This window comes from Thamnophis sirtalis, unplaced genomic scaffold, assembly GCF_051295495.1.
Source record: "Thamnophis sirtalis isolate CommonGarterSnake01/CBP01778 unplaced genomic scaffold, rThaSir2_p1.2 scaffold_14, whole genome shotgun sequence".
Taxonomy (NCBI): Eukaryota; Metazoa; Chordata; class Lepidosauria; order Squamata; family Natricidae; genus Thamnophis; species Thamnophis sirtalis.
The window spans coordinates 46,052,835-46,070,814 of NW_028261394.1; the positions used below are offsets into that span (position 1 = coordinate 46,052,835).

General features: G+C 42.9%; 1 protein-coding gene across 1 annotated transcript in view; it reads left to right on the top strand.

The window, feature by feature from the left end:
• CDH13 (cadherin 13) overlaps nucleotides 1-17,980 on the top strand; it is a 493,491-nt gene that overhangs the window by 400,651 nt on the left and 74,860 nt on the right. Inside the window, exon 8 of the mRNA XM_087729287.1 lies at nucleotides 928-1,068. Coding sequence (XP_087585413.1) covers nucleotides 928-1,068 — 141 coding nt within the window. The remainder of the gene's footprint in view (nucleotides 1-927; nucleotides 1,069-17,980) is intronic.

The following is a 17,980-nucleotide window of genomic DNA, read 5'->3' on the forward strand; positions in this document are numbered from 1 at the left end:
TAACCACTCCACCAGACTGGCTGCCTTGCTGTTCTAATGTCTTTGCAATCAATATTGCTGGGAGTGTAATCGTTTAGCATACTGCTTTAAAAGGAAGTAGAAATTGTAGCCTGATCTTTGCTATCTGTGTTCTCCGTTGAGCAACAGAGTTGATGGAGTCTCCCAACAGATGGGTGCTCAGCAGTTGCACTCAACAAACAGGGGGACTCTCCTCCTTAATTATCGTTAGCCCAGTTTCTTAGAAAAGGAGTCAAAATATTGCTCTTTTATTATAATATTTCTCTATTCCAGAAGACATCATTATTTTCACCAGCTATTTCTTCCTTTTACCTATTCTTACTCGGGCTTGTATTCATAGGCCATGGATGGTTATTTCTAACAATTCATGTGCCTTGTAAGTACATATTGTTGTGCGGCTGCAGCTGAAAATATATATTGTGTCCATCAAGAGCTAAACCAAATGATCAATGCATTTATTGTTGAGCTTTAGTAACAAACATGCTGTTTTCCATTTCATCAAACATTGATTGTGTATGTGGTTACATCTTACCTGGAAACTAATTCCATAGACTGGTTCTACCTATTGCCTGCCTAGCATAACATAGAGCATAAGAGAGCTGAGGTGGCGCAGTGGTTAAATGCAGCACTGCAGGCTACTTCAGCTGACTGCAGTTCTGCAGTTCGGCTGTTCAAATCTCACCGGCTCAGGGTTGACTCAGCCTTCCATCCTTCTGAGGTGGGTAAAATGAGGACCCGGATTGTTGTTGGGGGCAATATGCTGACTCTGTAAAACCGCTTAGAGAGGGCTGAAAGCCCTATGAAGTGGTATATAAGTCTAACTGCTATTGCTATAACCATGGAGATATCCCAAGTAGAATGAATGTCTCGTTCTTTGGAGTAAATTGTCTTCTTTCTTCATCTCCGCAGACAATGGACAACCCCAAATACGAGCTCATCCTAGAAGCAAAGGACATGGCGGGCCATGAAGTTGGGTTGACTGGCACCACCACCGCAACCATCGTCATTGATGATAAAAATGACCATGCGCCAGAATTCACCAAGAAAGAGGTAAATATTTATTTCGAAACGCACAAAAGACAAGAGTTTTGATAGGCTTAAACCTGAATCCAAACTAAAGCAGAGATAAAATTAATGACAACCTTGGAGGGGGGAAAGTTCTATTCCTCACCTGGTTGAATCTCATAACTTCTCTTTTAAAACATTAGCAGACACTGTTAACATCAGTTACACAGGTCTATGAGGGACACAGTGGCTCAATGGCTAAGACGCTGAGCTTGTCGATCAGAAAGGCCGACAGTTCGGCAGTTCGAATCCCCAGCGCCGCGTAACTGAGTGAGCTCCCATTTCTTGTCCCAGCTTCTGCCAACCTAGCAGTTCAAAAGCATGTAAAAATGCAAGTACAAGAATATGAACCACCTTTGGTGGGAAGGTCACAGCGTTCCGTGCACCTTCGGCATTGAGTCATGCCGGCCACATGACAACGGAGACATCTTCAGCCAGGGCTGGCTCTTCGGCTTTGAAACGGAGATGAACAGAGTCGGGAACGACTAGCACATATGTGCGAGGGAAACTTTTACCTTAAGCAAGTCTATAAATACACTAGCTAGTCATTCCTAAAACTATACATTTCTGAACTATTAATTATCAACAACTAAGAAATGACATCAACGTCTGTGGAATTCTCAATGATGGGTAGGACGAGGCAGATGTGTGGGGTAGACATGGGGAGTAGAAAAATCATGTCAAAATGCGTGGAAGCAGTGGTTAATATTAGTCAAACTAATATAAATTACTTAACTGGCCCTGAAATGTAGGAATCTTTCTTGACAGCGGGCATTATTGTTTTGCACAGTCCAAATTTATTTCTCTGGGGTTTGGTGTGTTTTTTTTTTAAGTTGGAGTAAATTTTCATTTGAATCAAGAGCTGCAATATGAAACTTGATGGAAATCATCATGTTTGTCAGCAGCCCAGCAAACAAATTCATTCTGAGGGGGGCTCATTTTGACAGGACCATAATGACATTTCCAATATCAGAGCCTCTAAATTTAGTATCAATTTTCTTCCTTAAAAGGTAGATTCTGTGATATCGGCTGTGTTTTCCCTAAAGGGAGGTGGTGGGAGTGGAAAAGACCACTTTTGTTGTACAAAAGAGGAGTTTGCTTGTAACTGGGGAAATCAAACTAGTGTTCGGTCGGATGAGGGAAGGACACCGACAGAATTTTTTTTAAAAAAAAATCGTGTGTATTTTAATTGTTTCTCAGACTTCGCATCGCGTTTGAATGTAAACAATGCAATGCTCTCCACATGGGAACGTTTAGCCATTAAATGAAAATTTAAGGACACATTTGAGGTGGAGAAGGCTAGTCATTTTTTTTATTTTTATTTTTTTTATTTGTTACGTAAAATTGTCAAATCAATGTATGAACAGCGTGGCATCTCGGTGGCCTACATTCCAGCACAAACAAGACCGATCAAATTAAGGATTATTATTACGTTCAACCATTTTATCAAATTCCCACTACAATACAGATCTATATTAGGTTACAATCTCTCGTTATTCAATCATTCCACCTATTTCTCACTATTACTTCCGTTTTATCAACTAAAAGTGTAATACATGAATATTCCCTTTATTTCTATCTTTTACTCTAGCTTTTAATTGTATCACCCTATATTCAAAAGCTTTTTAACTTCTAATCATATCATTTGTTTCACTTCTAATCATATCATCTGCCTACAAGAAAAGAGAAATAGCAATAGCAATAGCAGTTAGACTTATATACCGCTTCATAGGGCTTTCAGCCCTCTCTAAGCGGTTTACAGAGTCAGCATATTGCCTCCAACAACAATCCGGGCCCTCATTTTACCCACCTCGGAAGGATGGAAGGCTGAGTCAACCTTGAGCCGGTGAGATTTGAACCGCTGAACTGCAGTCAGCTGAAGTAGCCTGCAGTGCTGCATTTAACCACTGCGCCACCTCGGCTCTCTAAAATCTCTCTTAAATCCCATTTGTTGGTTTTACGACAAAGGAACACAAAGCAAATCTGTTTCAGGATTAACTCCTAGTTTCGTAGGCATTCATACAACCCACAATAACATCGTAGACATAATTTGTGTCATTTACACAATGACATCATCATCATCATGCATCATCACATGCGCCTCGGTCCCACAACCCAGAACAGGAGCTGCAAAGGGGGGGATGAGTGCTCATGCACATGCCTGGAAATGTATTTCTGGTTTCCGGCATGCACATGTACACCAGCCACCTAGCCTTTTGGTTACTGGCACGCATGCCTGCCTGACAGTCAGCTGGCTGGCACACATACCCATCCTGGAAAACGTTCCAGTTTCCGGCACTGCCGCTTGCATAAAGGCCAGCTGATCATTGCACATGTATGTGTGCCAGAGGAACGGGGTGACACCACGCACGCCAGGCGACATAGCTCTGCGTGCCACTTCGGGCACGCGTGCCATAGGTTCGCCAACACAGTAACAGACCGATTTAAAATTTTTAAAAAACCGAGTTCCCGCTTTCAAAGGAGGTAAAAAATTAAATAGGCTTCCACACCCAGAACATTATTGCAAGCTGACTGTATTTAACGCAGGCTGCGCATTGGTAGGGAAGGATGGCTGGTGCTCGTAAGTGAATTAATTAACCAAAAGAAAATTAAATCACGATGCAAAATGTATGCAGCGTCAGCCGTTAATTGAATTTGCCTCCAGGTGTGGCCACTCTCTCCAGTTAAAGTCTAAGAAAGTTAAAAAAAAAAAAGAATCGTCTAAAAATAGCCAGCGAAGGAAAATTAGTCTCATTAACTAAAGAAACAGTGGTGTGACCTTTTCAGTTGTAATTACAGGTGCCACGAAATACATTTCTTGAATGTTAGCAGGCAACAGGTGAGAACGTCCTCCCATTTTTTTTCACGGCCCCAGGAAAGGCAGGAGCAAAGAGATGGGATTTGATAAGATGTGGTATTCCACCAGTTCTGAACGGTTCTGGCAAACCGGTAGCGGAAATTTTGAGTAGTTGGGAAAACCAGCAAATACCACCTCTGGCTGGCCCCGCCCCCATATATTCTCTGCCTCCCGAGTCCCAGCTGATCGGCTGGGTCTTCTTTTGTTGCTCTTCACAGGAGAACAAAGCTGGAAAGCAGGTTAGTGGGGTGGGGTGGTAATAGAGATTTTACAGTATCCTTCCCCTGGAGTGGAGTGGAAATGGAGATTTTGTAGGATCCTTCCCCTGGAGTGAGAAGGAATGGAGATTTTACAGTATTCTTCCCCTGGAGTGGGGAGGGAATGGAGATTTTGCAGTATCCTTCCCCTGGAGTGGGGAGGGAATGGAGATTTTGCAGTATCCTTCCCCTGGAGTGGGGAGGGAATGGGGATTTTGCAGTATCCTTCCCCTGGAGTGGGGAGGGAATGCGGATTTTGCAGTATCCTTCCCCTGGAGTGAGAAGGAATGGAGATTTTACAGTATCCTTCCCCTGCCACACCCACCAAGCCATGCCCACAGAACTGGTAGTAAAAAAAATTTGAATCCCCCCACTGGATTTGATACAGGAAGTCCTTTACTTACGACCATAATTCAGCCCCAAATTCCCATTGCTAAATGAGACAGTTGTTAAGGGAGCTTTGCCACACTTCACGGTCTTTCTTGCCACCGTTGTTAAAGGAATCACTGCAGTTGATAAGTTAGTAAGCTGGTTGCGAAGGGAACTTTGCTGTTCCCTGTTGACTTTGTTTGTCAGGCCGCAGAAGTGATCCCATGACCCCGGGAAACTGCAACCGTCATAAATATGAGTCGGTTGTCGAGCGTCCGAATGCAAACCCCATGAGCGTGGGGATACTGTAACGGTCATAAGTGTGAAAAATGGTGACAAGTCACTTCTTTCAGTGCCGTCATGACTTGGAATGGCCACTCAGCAAACTGTTGTATGTCAAGGAGTGGCTGGAGTTTGCAAACTGAGTTTCTGGGAAAGAAAGTGATCAGAAAATTGACACGGGACACTGAAATACAGAGATGTTTTCTTGGAAGGAAACCTTGGCAATCCAAGTCAGGTGGGAAAACCCCGGTTTATTGACGGCTGCACTTCCGCCTGGCAAAATAGAGCTTTAATATCAGAGCTAAAATAGGCAGCCAGGATTGGTTTGCATCCTTCATGGTCCCATTATGGAGCTCGGCTTCCCTTTCAGCTGTTTTTCTTTTGATATTTACAGATGGAGAGAAGCTTCTGTCTCTCTGATTTTCTCTGCCTTTTATTTCTGCTTTTTGGCAGTTCTTTACTTTTCTTTCAAGATCTTCCTTTCAGCCGCCTCTCTTCAACTGACCTACATTGTCAAGAGAAAACACGGCGGAGTTTTGCTTGAAAACAGCTTTGGATTCCTCTCCCTCCTCCTCCTTCTCCTTTTTTGTTTCTGAAGGGTGGGAGGGGTTGCTTTAAGTTTCTTGGAAAGGCTGAATATTTCTTCTTGCTAAAAGTCAGGTCTGTTGCACCAGGAATGCAGCTTGGCTTGGGGGAAAAAATTAGGCAGAGCAAGGCTGCAGGAATGTGTGTTTGAGTTTGCTTTACTTTTGCTTGGTCCTGGGCTTACAATTGTTAGTTTAGTCTTCATCATTATCATCATCATTTTTTAACGACCCCATAATCCCTTGTGGGGTGGAATCTGGGCAACTGAATGGAGCTAGCAGAGTGTTTGAATGGCCCGATGCCGTTCCTGTCACCAATGCGGAGTTTTGTTCAGCAGATATATTCTCACTGTGCCCAGAGAGAGAAATTACAATTGTTAGTTAAGTGCCTGTTCAAAATTACAAAAAAAAAAAGTGACTTATGACCGGTTCTCACACTTACTACCCTGTTTCTCCAAAAATAGGACCTTTCCGGATAATAAGCCCAATTGGGCTTTTGAGCGCATGCGCTAAAATAATCCCTCCCCTGAAAATATTGCAACACAGCAGCAGCAGCCATGAGGTGACCCCTCTCGCCACCTCTTGCACCTCAAAAATAATAAGACCTCCCTGAAAATAAGGCCAAGGGCTTGTTTTGGGGGTCAAAAGAAAATAAGACCTTGTCTTATTCTGGGGGGAACACGATATTGTTGCAGAATTCCCACGGTTATGTGATCAGAATCCGGGCACTTGGCAACTGGCATGTACTTATGACAGTTGCAGTGTCCCCTGATCACCATGTGTAGCTTTCCAGCTGGCTTCCAACAAGCAAAGTCAAGAGGAGAAGCTGGATTCCCTCCACAATCAAGTGATTCACTTAAGAACTGCAGTGTTTCACTTAGCAACTGCGACACAAAGTTCGTAAAAAGGGGCAACACTTGCTTAAAAGCTGTCTTGCTTAGCAGTGGAAATTCCAGGCACAGCTGCAGTTATAAGTCTAGGATAATTGTAGTTGCAACCATATTCTGCATTATGGGTTTTGTTTTTTTAAATGTTCTCGTGGCGAGGGGGGAGAAAAAAAGCTGTCTTGCTTAGCAGTGGAAATTCCAGGCACAGCTGCAGTTATAAGTCTAGGATAATTGTAGTTGCAACCATATTCTGCATTATGGGTTTTGTTTTTTTAAATGTTCTCGTGGCGAGGGGGGAGAAAAAATATTTTCTGAAAAATGCAGCCGTTCGAAGAAGAGACCCCCGATTTCCTACTTTTGATAGATAGTTCCAAATTGCTCACGTCTCCTTACATGACAAATGAAAGTGTTAAGGTCCCGTCATTAATTTGTTTGCTTTCATCAGCGAGGCCCGGGTCATAATTCCGGAGGCAGAAATGGAGCATCTGGAATACACTTAAGAAGCATCTCTTTAACATCCCTGACAACATGCCTATTAGTGAAATTGACAGCTATTAATGCCAAACAGCCAGAAAAAAAAAAGTTTACTGTGTTGAAACCAGAATTAGCAGTTTCCGCTCATCTCTGCAAATTAAATATGAATGTATTTTTCCCGTGTTCTGGGTGTGTGGAAGCGTCAAGAAAAAAAAAAGAGAGAAATGCCTGTTGAATGCTTCCTTGAAGAATATTAACGAGCTGGGTGAAGCCTCCCGATATTTTGAGCCAAGGTGGCGCAGTGGTTAAATGCAGCACTGCAGGCTACTGCTAGATCAGCAGGTCAGCGGTTCAAATCTCACCGGCTCAGGGTTGACTCAGCCTTCCATCCTTCCGAGATGGGTAAAATGAGGACCCAGATTGTTGGGGGCAATATGCTGACTCTCTGTAAACCGCTTAGAGAGGCCTGAAAGGCCTATGAAGCGGTATATAAGTCTACTGCTATTGCTATTGCTATTTTATATTCGGGGTAAATTGATATCTATATGTATCAAGCTGCACCCTAGTAGGAAAGGATGGGCACCCAAGGTGATTTGAATTGAAAATGAGCAGGCAATTTTCAATCATCTTATTCTTTGAGAAGATAATAGAACAATGGGCGGCCTACTGAGTCAAATTATACCTAATTTTCCCTTCTGGGTTTTAATCCATCATTTTGATTACTCGCCCCTTCCCCAAGCATGGAAGTGTTTGTGAGTAATTTGAACCTCTGGACAGCAAGACTTTTCTCCTGGGGTTTCTTATCTAAGGGAAAGGATTCAGAAGCTTCGTACAGGAGTTGTATCAGGAGCAAAGGGTGACAGAGCTAAAAAAAACCAGATCTAAATGCAAAGGAGAATTAAACCTCCCCTTCTCCGATTAGCAGGCTGAGAGGCTGAGAAAATGGCTGGGGGAGCCTTGCAATCATGCAAATAGGTATGAAAAACGGCAGACATAATTGCTCCGAGATGGAAGTTTTTTAAACTTCAAGTAAACATTAGGAGGAACTTCCTAACTGTAGTGTAAGAAGAAGAAAAAATCCGTTCCAATTCCAAGCTGGGAGAAAGACACCGTAAATAATATGGAGGCTGGCTGGCTGAAAGGAAAGAAGGTTTATTTGGTTTCCAGAATCTTCAGGGACAGCAGAAAATGTTTCTGGGGTGGCTGGCCAAACGGCTGAGTGAGTGGATGGATCTTTATAAGGTTCTAGGGTTTTGGGATTGAGATGCTCCAGGGGGTTGTGCAAAGGGTCAGCCTTCTGTCTTTTGCAATTCTAATGGTGGTAGGAAAAATCCTATTATGTCCTTAAAGGTCTATCCTGTCCTTAGAAATTTGGTGGGGGAATGTACATTCTTCATCCCATCAACTCCAGCCTTCTGAGAGAGCCGAGGTGGCGCAGTGGTTAGAGTGCAGCACTGCAGGCTACTTCAGCTGATTGCAGTTCTGCAGTTCGGCTGTTCAAATCTCACCGGCTCAGGGTTGACTCAGCCTTCCATCCTTCCGAGGTGGGTGAAATGAGGACCCAGATTGTTGGGGGCGATATGCTGACTCTGTAAACTGCTTAGAGAGGGCGGAAAGCCCTATGAAGCGGTATATAAGTCTAACTGCTATTGCTATTGCAATTGCTATTCTATGGTGTTTTGTTTCTGAATAGATTGGCCCCGTCTTTCTTAATAGTTACAAAATATTCATCTCTAAAGGCTTCTGCTTGAGGCTATTAAGGAAGACTGGTGCTGCTTTTTGCCTTTGTTAAGATTTTTCGCCCTTTCTCCTTTTGGGGAAATATAATATTCCCCAAAATATTTCATTCTCTGGGTAAATGGGGGCTTCCCAGAGTAGAAAGTATAGAGTACTGGAATGGGAGACATAAAAGCATTACTGGAGGCACGAAGCAGAATTTAGGGATATTATAATTGTGGCAAGCAGGGAATTCAGCCAGATGGCCCTCTGAAATCCCCTTTGACTCCAATTTTACGAGCACATATTTGCAGATTTATTTTAATTTGCGATAAGTACCTCCCCTTCCAGTTTGAAATGCCAGAAATAAACAGGTAGTCATCAACTTATGACCACAATCGAACCCCAAATTTTGGTTGCTCAGAGAGACAGTTGTTCAGGGAGCTTTGCCCCATTTTATGCTCTTTTTTGCCACCGTTGTTAAGTGAATCGCTGTAGTAGTTCAGTTAGGAACACGGTTGTTGAGTGAATCTGACTTTGCTCATCAGAAAAGAGGTCTTGTGAGGAGTGTGAGCTGACGTCGCAATGATACGATCCATTTACCACACAGTAGAAAATTCATAGTAGATTAATAGTAAGTGTGGCAGGCCAAAGATCCAAAAGAAAACATGGCTGCAGGCCTGGCAGATTTTTCTGCAAAGAAGCAACATTTCTTAAAATAAAAAGGTGAAGGTTCCCCTCGCACATATGTGCTAGTCGTTCCCAACTCTAGAGGGCGGTGCACATCTCAGTTTCAAAGCCAAAGAGCCAGTCCTGTCCGAAGACATCTCCGTGGTCATGTGGTCAGCATGACTCAATGCCAAAGGTGCACAGAACGCTACTACCTTCCCACCAAAGGTGGTTTCTATTTTTCTACTTGCATTTTTTCGAACTGCTAGGTTGGCAGAAGTTGGGACAAGTAATGGGAGCTCACTCTGTTACACGGCACGGGGATTCAAACCACCGAACTGCCAACCTTTCTGATCGACAAGCTCAGCGTCTTAGCCACTGAGCCACCCTTTTTAAAAATGTTTTTTAAAATATTTTTAAAGCTATATAAATAACAAGAAAAATAAGTCTTAACAATAGGATTTAAAGAGGCATTCGTTGCCCTCCCCGTTTTACTTCGCCAGATGTGTTCTGTCTGCATATTAATTTGGCGCCTTTAGATAACTGCTCCCTGCATAGAACAGCCTCTTGCAAGGCGACGGGGATGGATGGCTGTTTATCCATTCTCTCTCTCCTTGTCCCATCATCAGACCTGGTTCCCCAATGAAACAGTCTTATCACCTCTTTTGCAATGCTTTTGTTCCCATCTCAGCCAAGGTCACCGAATTCTGTAGCCGTTGTCTCTGTAATCTCCGGATAAACATTTTAAGCAAGCCGCAGAAATGACACTGCCTCTGCCTTTGATGGAAAGCCCTTATTTCTGTCTTTTTAAAGGAAGTTTTGATAGATGAGGAAGGTCAGTCGGAGGGGTGGACAATCAGCAAGGATGCTCGAAAAGGCTCGGAGGTCATCTCTGCCCTCTCACCCCACCCAAGCGAAAACCTTTGAACGTGATTTTTTTGGCTTGGGTTTTTTTTTTTCTGAATTGAAATGTCACCAGAGAGAGAAATGCTCGGGGGGGCAAAGTATGCTGATTTTGTCCTTATTTAGCACAAAAGCGTGGAGAAATATCTTGTCCTTCATTGTGTCCGGTTTTCTCCAGCTGCTGCTAGAAATCCTCAAATTTTTCTACTAAAGCCCATCTTGATCGATCACCTGGGAGGAGATTTCAGTAAAACAGCCGTGTATGTGAAATTTCACCCTCTCTCTTTACCGTTAAGGAAATCCATTCATCACATTAAGAAATTCTTGAAAAGTTTCTCTTCCCATGGAGGAATTTGTGAGTGCCATCTTCACAAAACTCCTGCCCATCAATTGGATCAAGAATTGTGCCCATGCCGATTTAGTTGTTTTGGGGAGCTGTTTATTCTTCTACTATTTCTTTAGTTATTTATTAGCTTGTCAAACATGTACGGGATAGCAGGTATAAGTATGAACATATGACATGAACAAAGGAAATGAATACAGGTAAATGGGGACAGTAGGATAGGAATGGTAGGCACGCTGGTGCGCTTATGCGCACCCAATGTACAGACCTCGAAGGAATGGGGTGAGGTCCACGGTAGACAGTTTGAGGTTGAAGCTGTGGGGGCTTTGAGTCTGTAACAACAGAGTCAGGTAGAGCATTCCAGGCGTTGACCACTCTGTTGCTGAAGTCGTATTTTCTGCAATCGAGTTCGGAGCGGTTGACCTTGAGTTTGTATCAATTGTTTGCCCGAGTATTATTGCGGTTGAAGCTGAAGTGGTTGTTGACAGGTTGGACATTGTAGCAGACAATTTTATGTACTATGCTTAGGTCAGATAATAGGCGGAGTAACTCCATGTTGCCCAAGCCCAAAACTTTGAGCCTTGTGGCGTAAGGGATTCTATTGTGAGCAGAGGAGTGGAATTCACTAATGCCATCTTCTCAAAACTGCTGTCCATCAATTGGATCAAGACTTGTGCCCATACCAATTTAGATGTTTTGGACAGCTGCTTATCCTTCTACCATGACAAATCTTCTTCCATAACCAGCTTCCTGAAACATGAATTGACTCATTATCTATGTCTTTCTCAAATGCTCGATTATCATCTTCTGGCTGGCTCTTGGTACATCTGAGATAGGCAGATTCTTGAGTTTGATGGCTTGTGGTCCTAACATAAGCTGAGATGCCACCCTGTTTGCTCAGGAACTAAGTCAACTTCCTTAGCACGCCGAAGTTATTCTTCATTAACCTCCTCACTTCATTAGCCTTCTTACTGTAGACACATCTATAAAGTAAAAAATCTCAGATTCCAGTTGCTGACACAGGCACCCCTGGCTGAGAATATTGTAGATCAGGGGTCTCCAAACTTAGCAACTTTAAGGCTTGTGGACTTCAGCTCCCAGAATCCCTCAGCCAGCAGGCTGAGTTGAAGCCCACCCATCTTCTAGCATGGTGCCTAGGGAATTCCGGGAGTTGAAGTCCACAAGTCTTAAAGTTTGGAGACTCCTGGTGTAAATGTTTGTAAATAGAGTGCATGAAATGTCACAAGGTGGACTTCTGGACCAGATGAAGAGGAAGCAGCTGTTGATTGTTAGGGCTATCCTGTCAGAGCAAAAATCATGGAATAGAGGGTCAATCTTTTTCCCATCTGATCTAGAAAATTGCTGGTTAATTAGATGTGTAGCATGCAAAATCCTTAGCGATAGAAGTTCCTGCTTCAGTGGGTGGAAAAAGTGGTGTTTGTAAGCCAAGCAACTCATCTGGAATCTTTTCTCAATGTTGGCTTGTTTAGCTTTGCAGCCCAGATGCTTGTTTGCTTCAAGGGTAGCTGAATCCTGAGCTCTCCGCGTTGACAGTCACTTAATATTTATTTGTTGCTGCGAATGCTTTCTCTGCAATTCTCAGCCCATCTGCTGCTTGGGCAGGAAATGGGAGACAGAGGCATAGTCATGGCAAGAAAAATAAAAATGCGCCCAGAGAATAATGGCTTATAGTAAGAGGGACCTAATTTGCTCTGTATGTAGTCATGCCTTTTGTAATTTCACCACATAATTCCATTTATGGTTACAGCCATCCTGTAGAGTAGGCCAAATTTATTATGCCCTGAGTGCAATATGCAACTGAGACCCACTCAGGAGCTACAACTCAAATGTTCTCCCCCTATTTCACAGCTCACAGAACCTGGATTCAATTATTGTTCCTAGGATTCCAATCGCGGGCGTAATTATTCTACTTATTGAAAAGAAGCTGGGTAGGGCTTCTGGAGAGGAGATCAAATCAAGGCTTTTTGAGATCACCAGGGCCACCCAGCCAGCTCTAAGTTGAGGTAGAACACAGTGGGAAGCTATTTTGCAAAGGCTAGCAGTGTATTAGATGCTTCCAACCTGTTTATACTCTTTGTCTGCAAGAAGGATGAGAAAGGAGACTGTGAGATTTAATTGGGCTGCCTTTAAATTTGATGCCTGTGACCTTAACTTGGCTGAATGAAGGGTGACGTTTTTTTTAGAATAGAATAGAATTCTTCATTGGCCAAATGTGATTGGAGACACAAGGAATTTGTCTTTGGTGCCTACACTCTCAGTGTACATAGCGATAGCACTTAGACTTATATACCACTTCACAGTGCTTTTAAGCAGTTTACAGAGTCAGCCTATTGCCCCCAACAACCTGGGTCCTCGTTTTACCGACCTCGGAAGGATGGAAGGCTGAGTCAACCTTGAGCTGGTCAGGATTGAACTGCCGAACGGCAGCTAGCAGTCCAGCTGAAGTAACCTGCAGTGCTGCACTCCAACCACTGTGCCACCTCGGCTCAGACAAGAAAAGATACACTCGTCACGAATCATAAGGTACAACACGTAATGAGAGTCACAGGGTACAAATAAGCAATCAAATCATACTAGGAAACAATCAATATAAATCCTAAGGATACAAGCAACAAAGCTTTCATCATACAGTCATAAGTTGGAGGAGATGCATGATAGATGGTCTTGGATGCTCGGGGCTAGCACCAAAAAGTCAGGTTCTGCACCATGTTGGCTGACCTGGCTGAGATCTGAGATTTTTGTGGAGCAACTAAACCCTCCCTTGGTCATTAGGAGACTCATTCGATTTCAGTTTTGCCCAAGGACTCACATACATGGACCACCTTCACATGTTTCGTTTCGTTTCGTTTTATTGAGCTTGCATCCTGCCCACTCCCGAAGGACTCCGGGCGGCTTACAATAAAACAAGGGAAGGGGATAATACACAAGACAACATATTAAAATATACAACAGTCACAATTTCCGAGGGGCTGGATATTTCAAAAGCCCCCCGGCCTGCTGGAGCAGCCAGGACTTAACGGCTTTGCGGGAGGGTAGTGAGGGTCCGGATCTCCACGGGGAGATCGTTCCAGATGTTATTCTCCGCCATCATGATATAAACGGGCTGATGATGATTGGGAGGCAAACCAAATAAACAAAGTCACCATGAATCAGAAAAAGCCAGAGTAGGATTAATTCCACAGAGAGAGATGTGCTCTCTCCAGCATTGCAGTCATGGGCTGCATTAACAGAGGAATAGAATCAAGAAGACATGAAGTGCTAGTACCCCTTTGTAATGCTTTGATGAGGCCACACGTGGAGTACTGCATCCAGTTTTGATCACCAGAATATAAAAAAGATGTGGAGACTCTTGAAAGAGTGCAGAGAAGAGCAAGAAAGAGGATTAGGGGACTGGAGGCTAAAACATATGAAGAACGGTTGCAGGAACTGGGTATGTCCAGTTTAATAGAAAGAAGGACTAGGGGAGACATGACAGCAGTCTTCCAATATCTCAGGGGCTGCCACAAAGAAAACAGGATCAACCTATTTTTCAAAACACCTGAGGGCAGGACAAGAAGCAACAGATGGAAACTAACCAAGGAGAGAATAAAACCTGGAATTAAGGAGAAACGTCCGAACAGTGAGGACAATTAACCAGTGGAACAGAAGTTGCCTTCAGAACTTCATCACTGGAGGTTTTTAAGAAGAGGCTGAACAGCCATGTAGGTGAAATGGTATAGATCTCCTGCTTGAACAGGAGGCTGGACTAGAAGACCTTCCAGATCCCGTCCAGCTCTATTCTGATTCTAATCAGAAGACCTCCCTTCCGACTCCGATGATGTTTTAAACTTGTTCTGTCTCGTACACATCCGTATCCACAATTCTAAATGGAACTTGATGTATGTTTATGGACATAAATCCCAACCTCTAAAAATTGACGATGTCGACGGCCTACAAAGAAAACGTATATAAAATGTTTTACCACTGGCATCTCTCTCCAACAAGACTGGCAAAAATTTCCACAAAATTATCAGCCAAATGCTGGAAATGTAAAACAACACTGGGCACATACTACCACATGTGGTGGACGTGTCCGGTGGCTAAGACATATTGGAAGCGAATACTAAGGAGGCTAAATGAAATTATGTCAACTAAATTAAACCTCAATCTGGAAATGTTTCTATTAGGGATAATAGATCCAAAAATAATTAAAACCAATCAATATCTACTCGTCCATATCCTGACGGCGGCAAGAATCTCATATGCGCAGTGCTGGAAGAAAGAAAATGCCCCCACTAGTACAATGGTTATGAATAAAATTTTAGAAATAGCGGAAATGAATAGATTAACAATGCTGATTAATGAAAAAGAAGACACAGACTTCTATAAAGTCTGGGAGAAACTATACAAATGGTTTGATAAGAAAGACAATGAGAATTAAGATATATAAATGCGATATTTTGTTAACTTAAAATAACTTAAGGAACAATTTAAAAGAAAATATGATATACAAAGACTAAGTAACAAATGAGATAAGATATATATTAGAGGTGAGAATTCACCTACAAGCAATATCATAGACTACAGTGTTGAAAAAACTTTGATGATCTGATAGAAAAAATCCGGTATGAATACCTGCATAGAATTAGTAACCTAGTTTCATACTAGGCAAGGTGAGATGAACTATATACATATATGTATGAATTTTTGCCATTTGTGCTGTAAACAAGTAATGAGTTCTATTTCTCTTTTTGTATTTTGTAAATCTTGCCTTTTTTACAACCTTTAATAAATAAAAATAATAAAAAAATCCCAACATCTAGCCTTTCTCCAGATTTTCCCCCAGCGTTATAAACTTTTTTTTCAGAGCTCTTCTGAAACGCGTACGAGTCGGTCATGCTATTGATGTTGCCCGCAGCTGACTTTTGAGTCCTTTTCATGCCTATTGTTCTCTCTTTCCATTACCTGGAACTGGACTGGCCAAAGATAAATAGGAACTATCCGCTCTGGCTTGAATCAGAAGTACCTTTGATCTTTTCTTTCCTTTCCTTATTGATGTCTGGGGGTCTCACCCTAAATTTGCTCCCTGGAATAAATAGATTGCTTTTTCTGCACTGAGCTTTTTCACATCAATACTTCCCTTTCTGTAGAGATGCCTCTTTCAGCACAACGTCATCTGCAGCCAGTGCCTTGTTTTGCAACCCCCCTTCTCCTGCTATCAAATTCTTCATCTTTGAAGCTCCAGATCCCACACCACCCCTCAGTCTCTTTAATAAGTGGAGGAGTCCTTCCATGTTATTCCCAGAGTCTCAGTTGCTCTGCCGTGGCTCGCAAATTGGTAAAGGAACAAAATCAAAGCACAGAATAGATGGGAAGGATGCCAAGGAGTTGATCGAATTCATATGCGTCTCTGGCCTTCAGTCACTCGTCAGTCGGCGTGCACATTAAAACAGCTGAATGCACTTCTCTCCACCAGCAAACAAATGCAAAAACATTACTCAGCTCCCACTTGGGTCTTAGAATGAAAACTTTCAGACAACCCATTGAGGCCCTCATTTTTTTTTTAAAAAAAAAATTAAATTAACATGATCCTATCTCAGCAGGATGATTAGACCAGGCACGACCGAGCAGAAATCCATTCAGCAAAGAAAGCAATTTATCAATTGCAAATTGATTTTTAAGAAATCGCTTGATGGGGCACCGAAAGGATAAGGACAATTGTGGGACTTTCTCTCTCTCTCCCTGGTTGTTTCTACTCACATCAAGAAGGTAAAACTTATTTCTCTAAGAATTGAAAGAAACTCACCCAGTGCTATAAAACCAACCAACCTGAAGGTTCCTACACAGGAAACAAGCCATATCCCACAATGATTAGAACACAGTCTCAAGTCCGCAGATTTAACATAGAATAGGAATAGGAATAAGAGTGGAATGGAATGGAATAGAAGAGAATTCATCTGCAGAAGAGAAACTAAATAAAACAATGTAAATCGTGGATACAACCAACAAGGTTGTAGTCATAAGTGGGAGGAGATAGGTAATTGTTCTGGCCCCCCTCCGTCCGGTAATGAACGCAGACACAGGCTTAGCTGTTTGCCACTTTTTATTCACAGCAATTATAATCCTGTTGGTTGAAAGCCCAGACACGACTCACTGGCAAGACGTTGGCAGCAACCCAGACTCCAACAGACACGGGAACACAAGGCAGACCAGACAAGGAGTTCTCCAGATTACTAAGAATGGTTGTGTCCTGCAAAAGGACTCCTCCCAAAGTGTCTTCTTATATACTTTCTTGGGAGGGGCCAAGCCACAACCACCTGGGCCTGATTATCTCTTATGAGTCTGTCTCCGTAACTGCTGCCTCCGTTTCTCTGCCCTTCATTGCCTGGCGTCAGGGACAAACTCCCTTTGATCTTCCCCACTGCTTCATGCCTCAGGCGCCTCCTGGTGGCCAACTAGCCTCTTTGGTCCCTGCTCTGAGTCTGAACCTTGCCCAGGGTCCTCCACATCTTCCATAGCAGACTCATAGGTGTCCTTGCTTTCGGAGTCCATCGGCAGCTCCAACGGCTCCTGCTGGGCCACAACAGGTAATAGTGCAGAACAGAAAATAAAAGATGGCAGCACCCAGGATACAAGTGGCATGGTCATGTGTCCGGCCGAATTACTAACTATTCAGCCGAACCCGTCCGAACCAGTAGCAACCCACCTCTGAACTGCACCTCATAGAACTGGAAGATGTCAATAAATTCAGATGAGAGTTGTGTTTTCCAGAAGTCTTGATTAAAATACCACTGGATTGAAATATCAGTGGAATGATTTGCCTCCAGATGTTGTGGGTGCTTCGACACTGGATGTGTTTAAGAAAAGATTGGACAACCATTTGTTTGAATTAGAAGACCTCGATCAATCGATCAATCAATTGGAAGAGAGCTGGAAGGGACCTTGGAGGTCTTTTAGTCCAAACTCCTACTCAAGCAGGAGTATCATTCCAGACAAGTGTATGTCCAATCTCTTCTTAAAAACCTCCAGTGTTGAAGCACCCTCAACCTCTGGAGGCAACTTCTGTTCCACGGGTTAATTGGCCTCAGTGGCAGGAAGTTTCTTCTTAATTCCAAGTTGCTTCTCTCCTTGATTAGTTTCCATCCGTTGTTTCTTGTCTTGCTGTCTGGTGCTTTTGAAAAAGAGACCTCTGTGTTCTCTTCCAATTCTCTTATTCTGTTATACTGAAAATGAACCCATCAAGTGATGAGGGAAAGGAGCTAGGAAGCGATAAAATAAAATTCTGCAGCCAACAGTCATATTTACGAGCTTACTTCAACCCTAGAAGATCCTTAGGTTGTCACACTGCAGGTGTTCCCTTGAGAATCTGTAGAGAATTTGGAGGGAGGAAAAAAACCCGTGTCCTGTCAAAAGCGCGGAGGACAAAATCGCGCTCGATGAAAGCACGCATCTGACATCATCACAGCGCGACGAAAAAATTTAAAAATTGAAATAAAATTAAAATTAAAGCAAGCCGATTCACATAAAGGTAAGGGTTAAGGTTAGGGTTAGGGTTA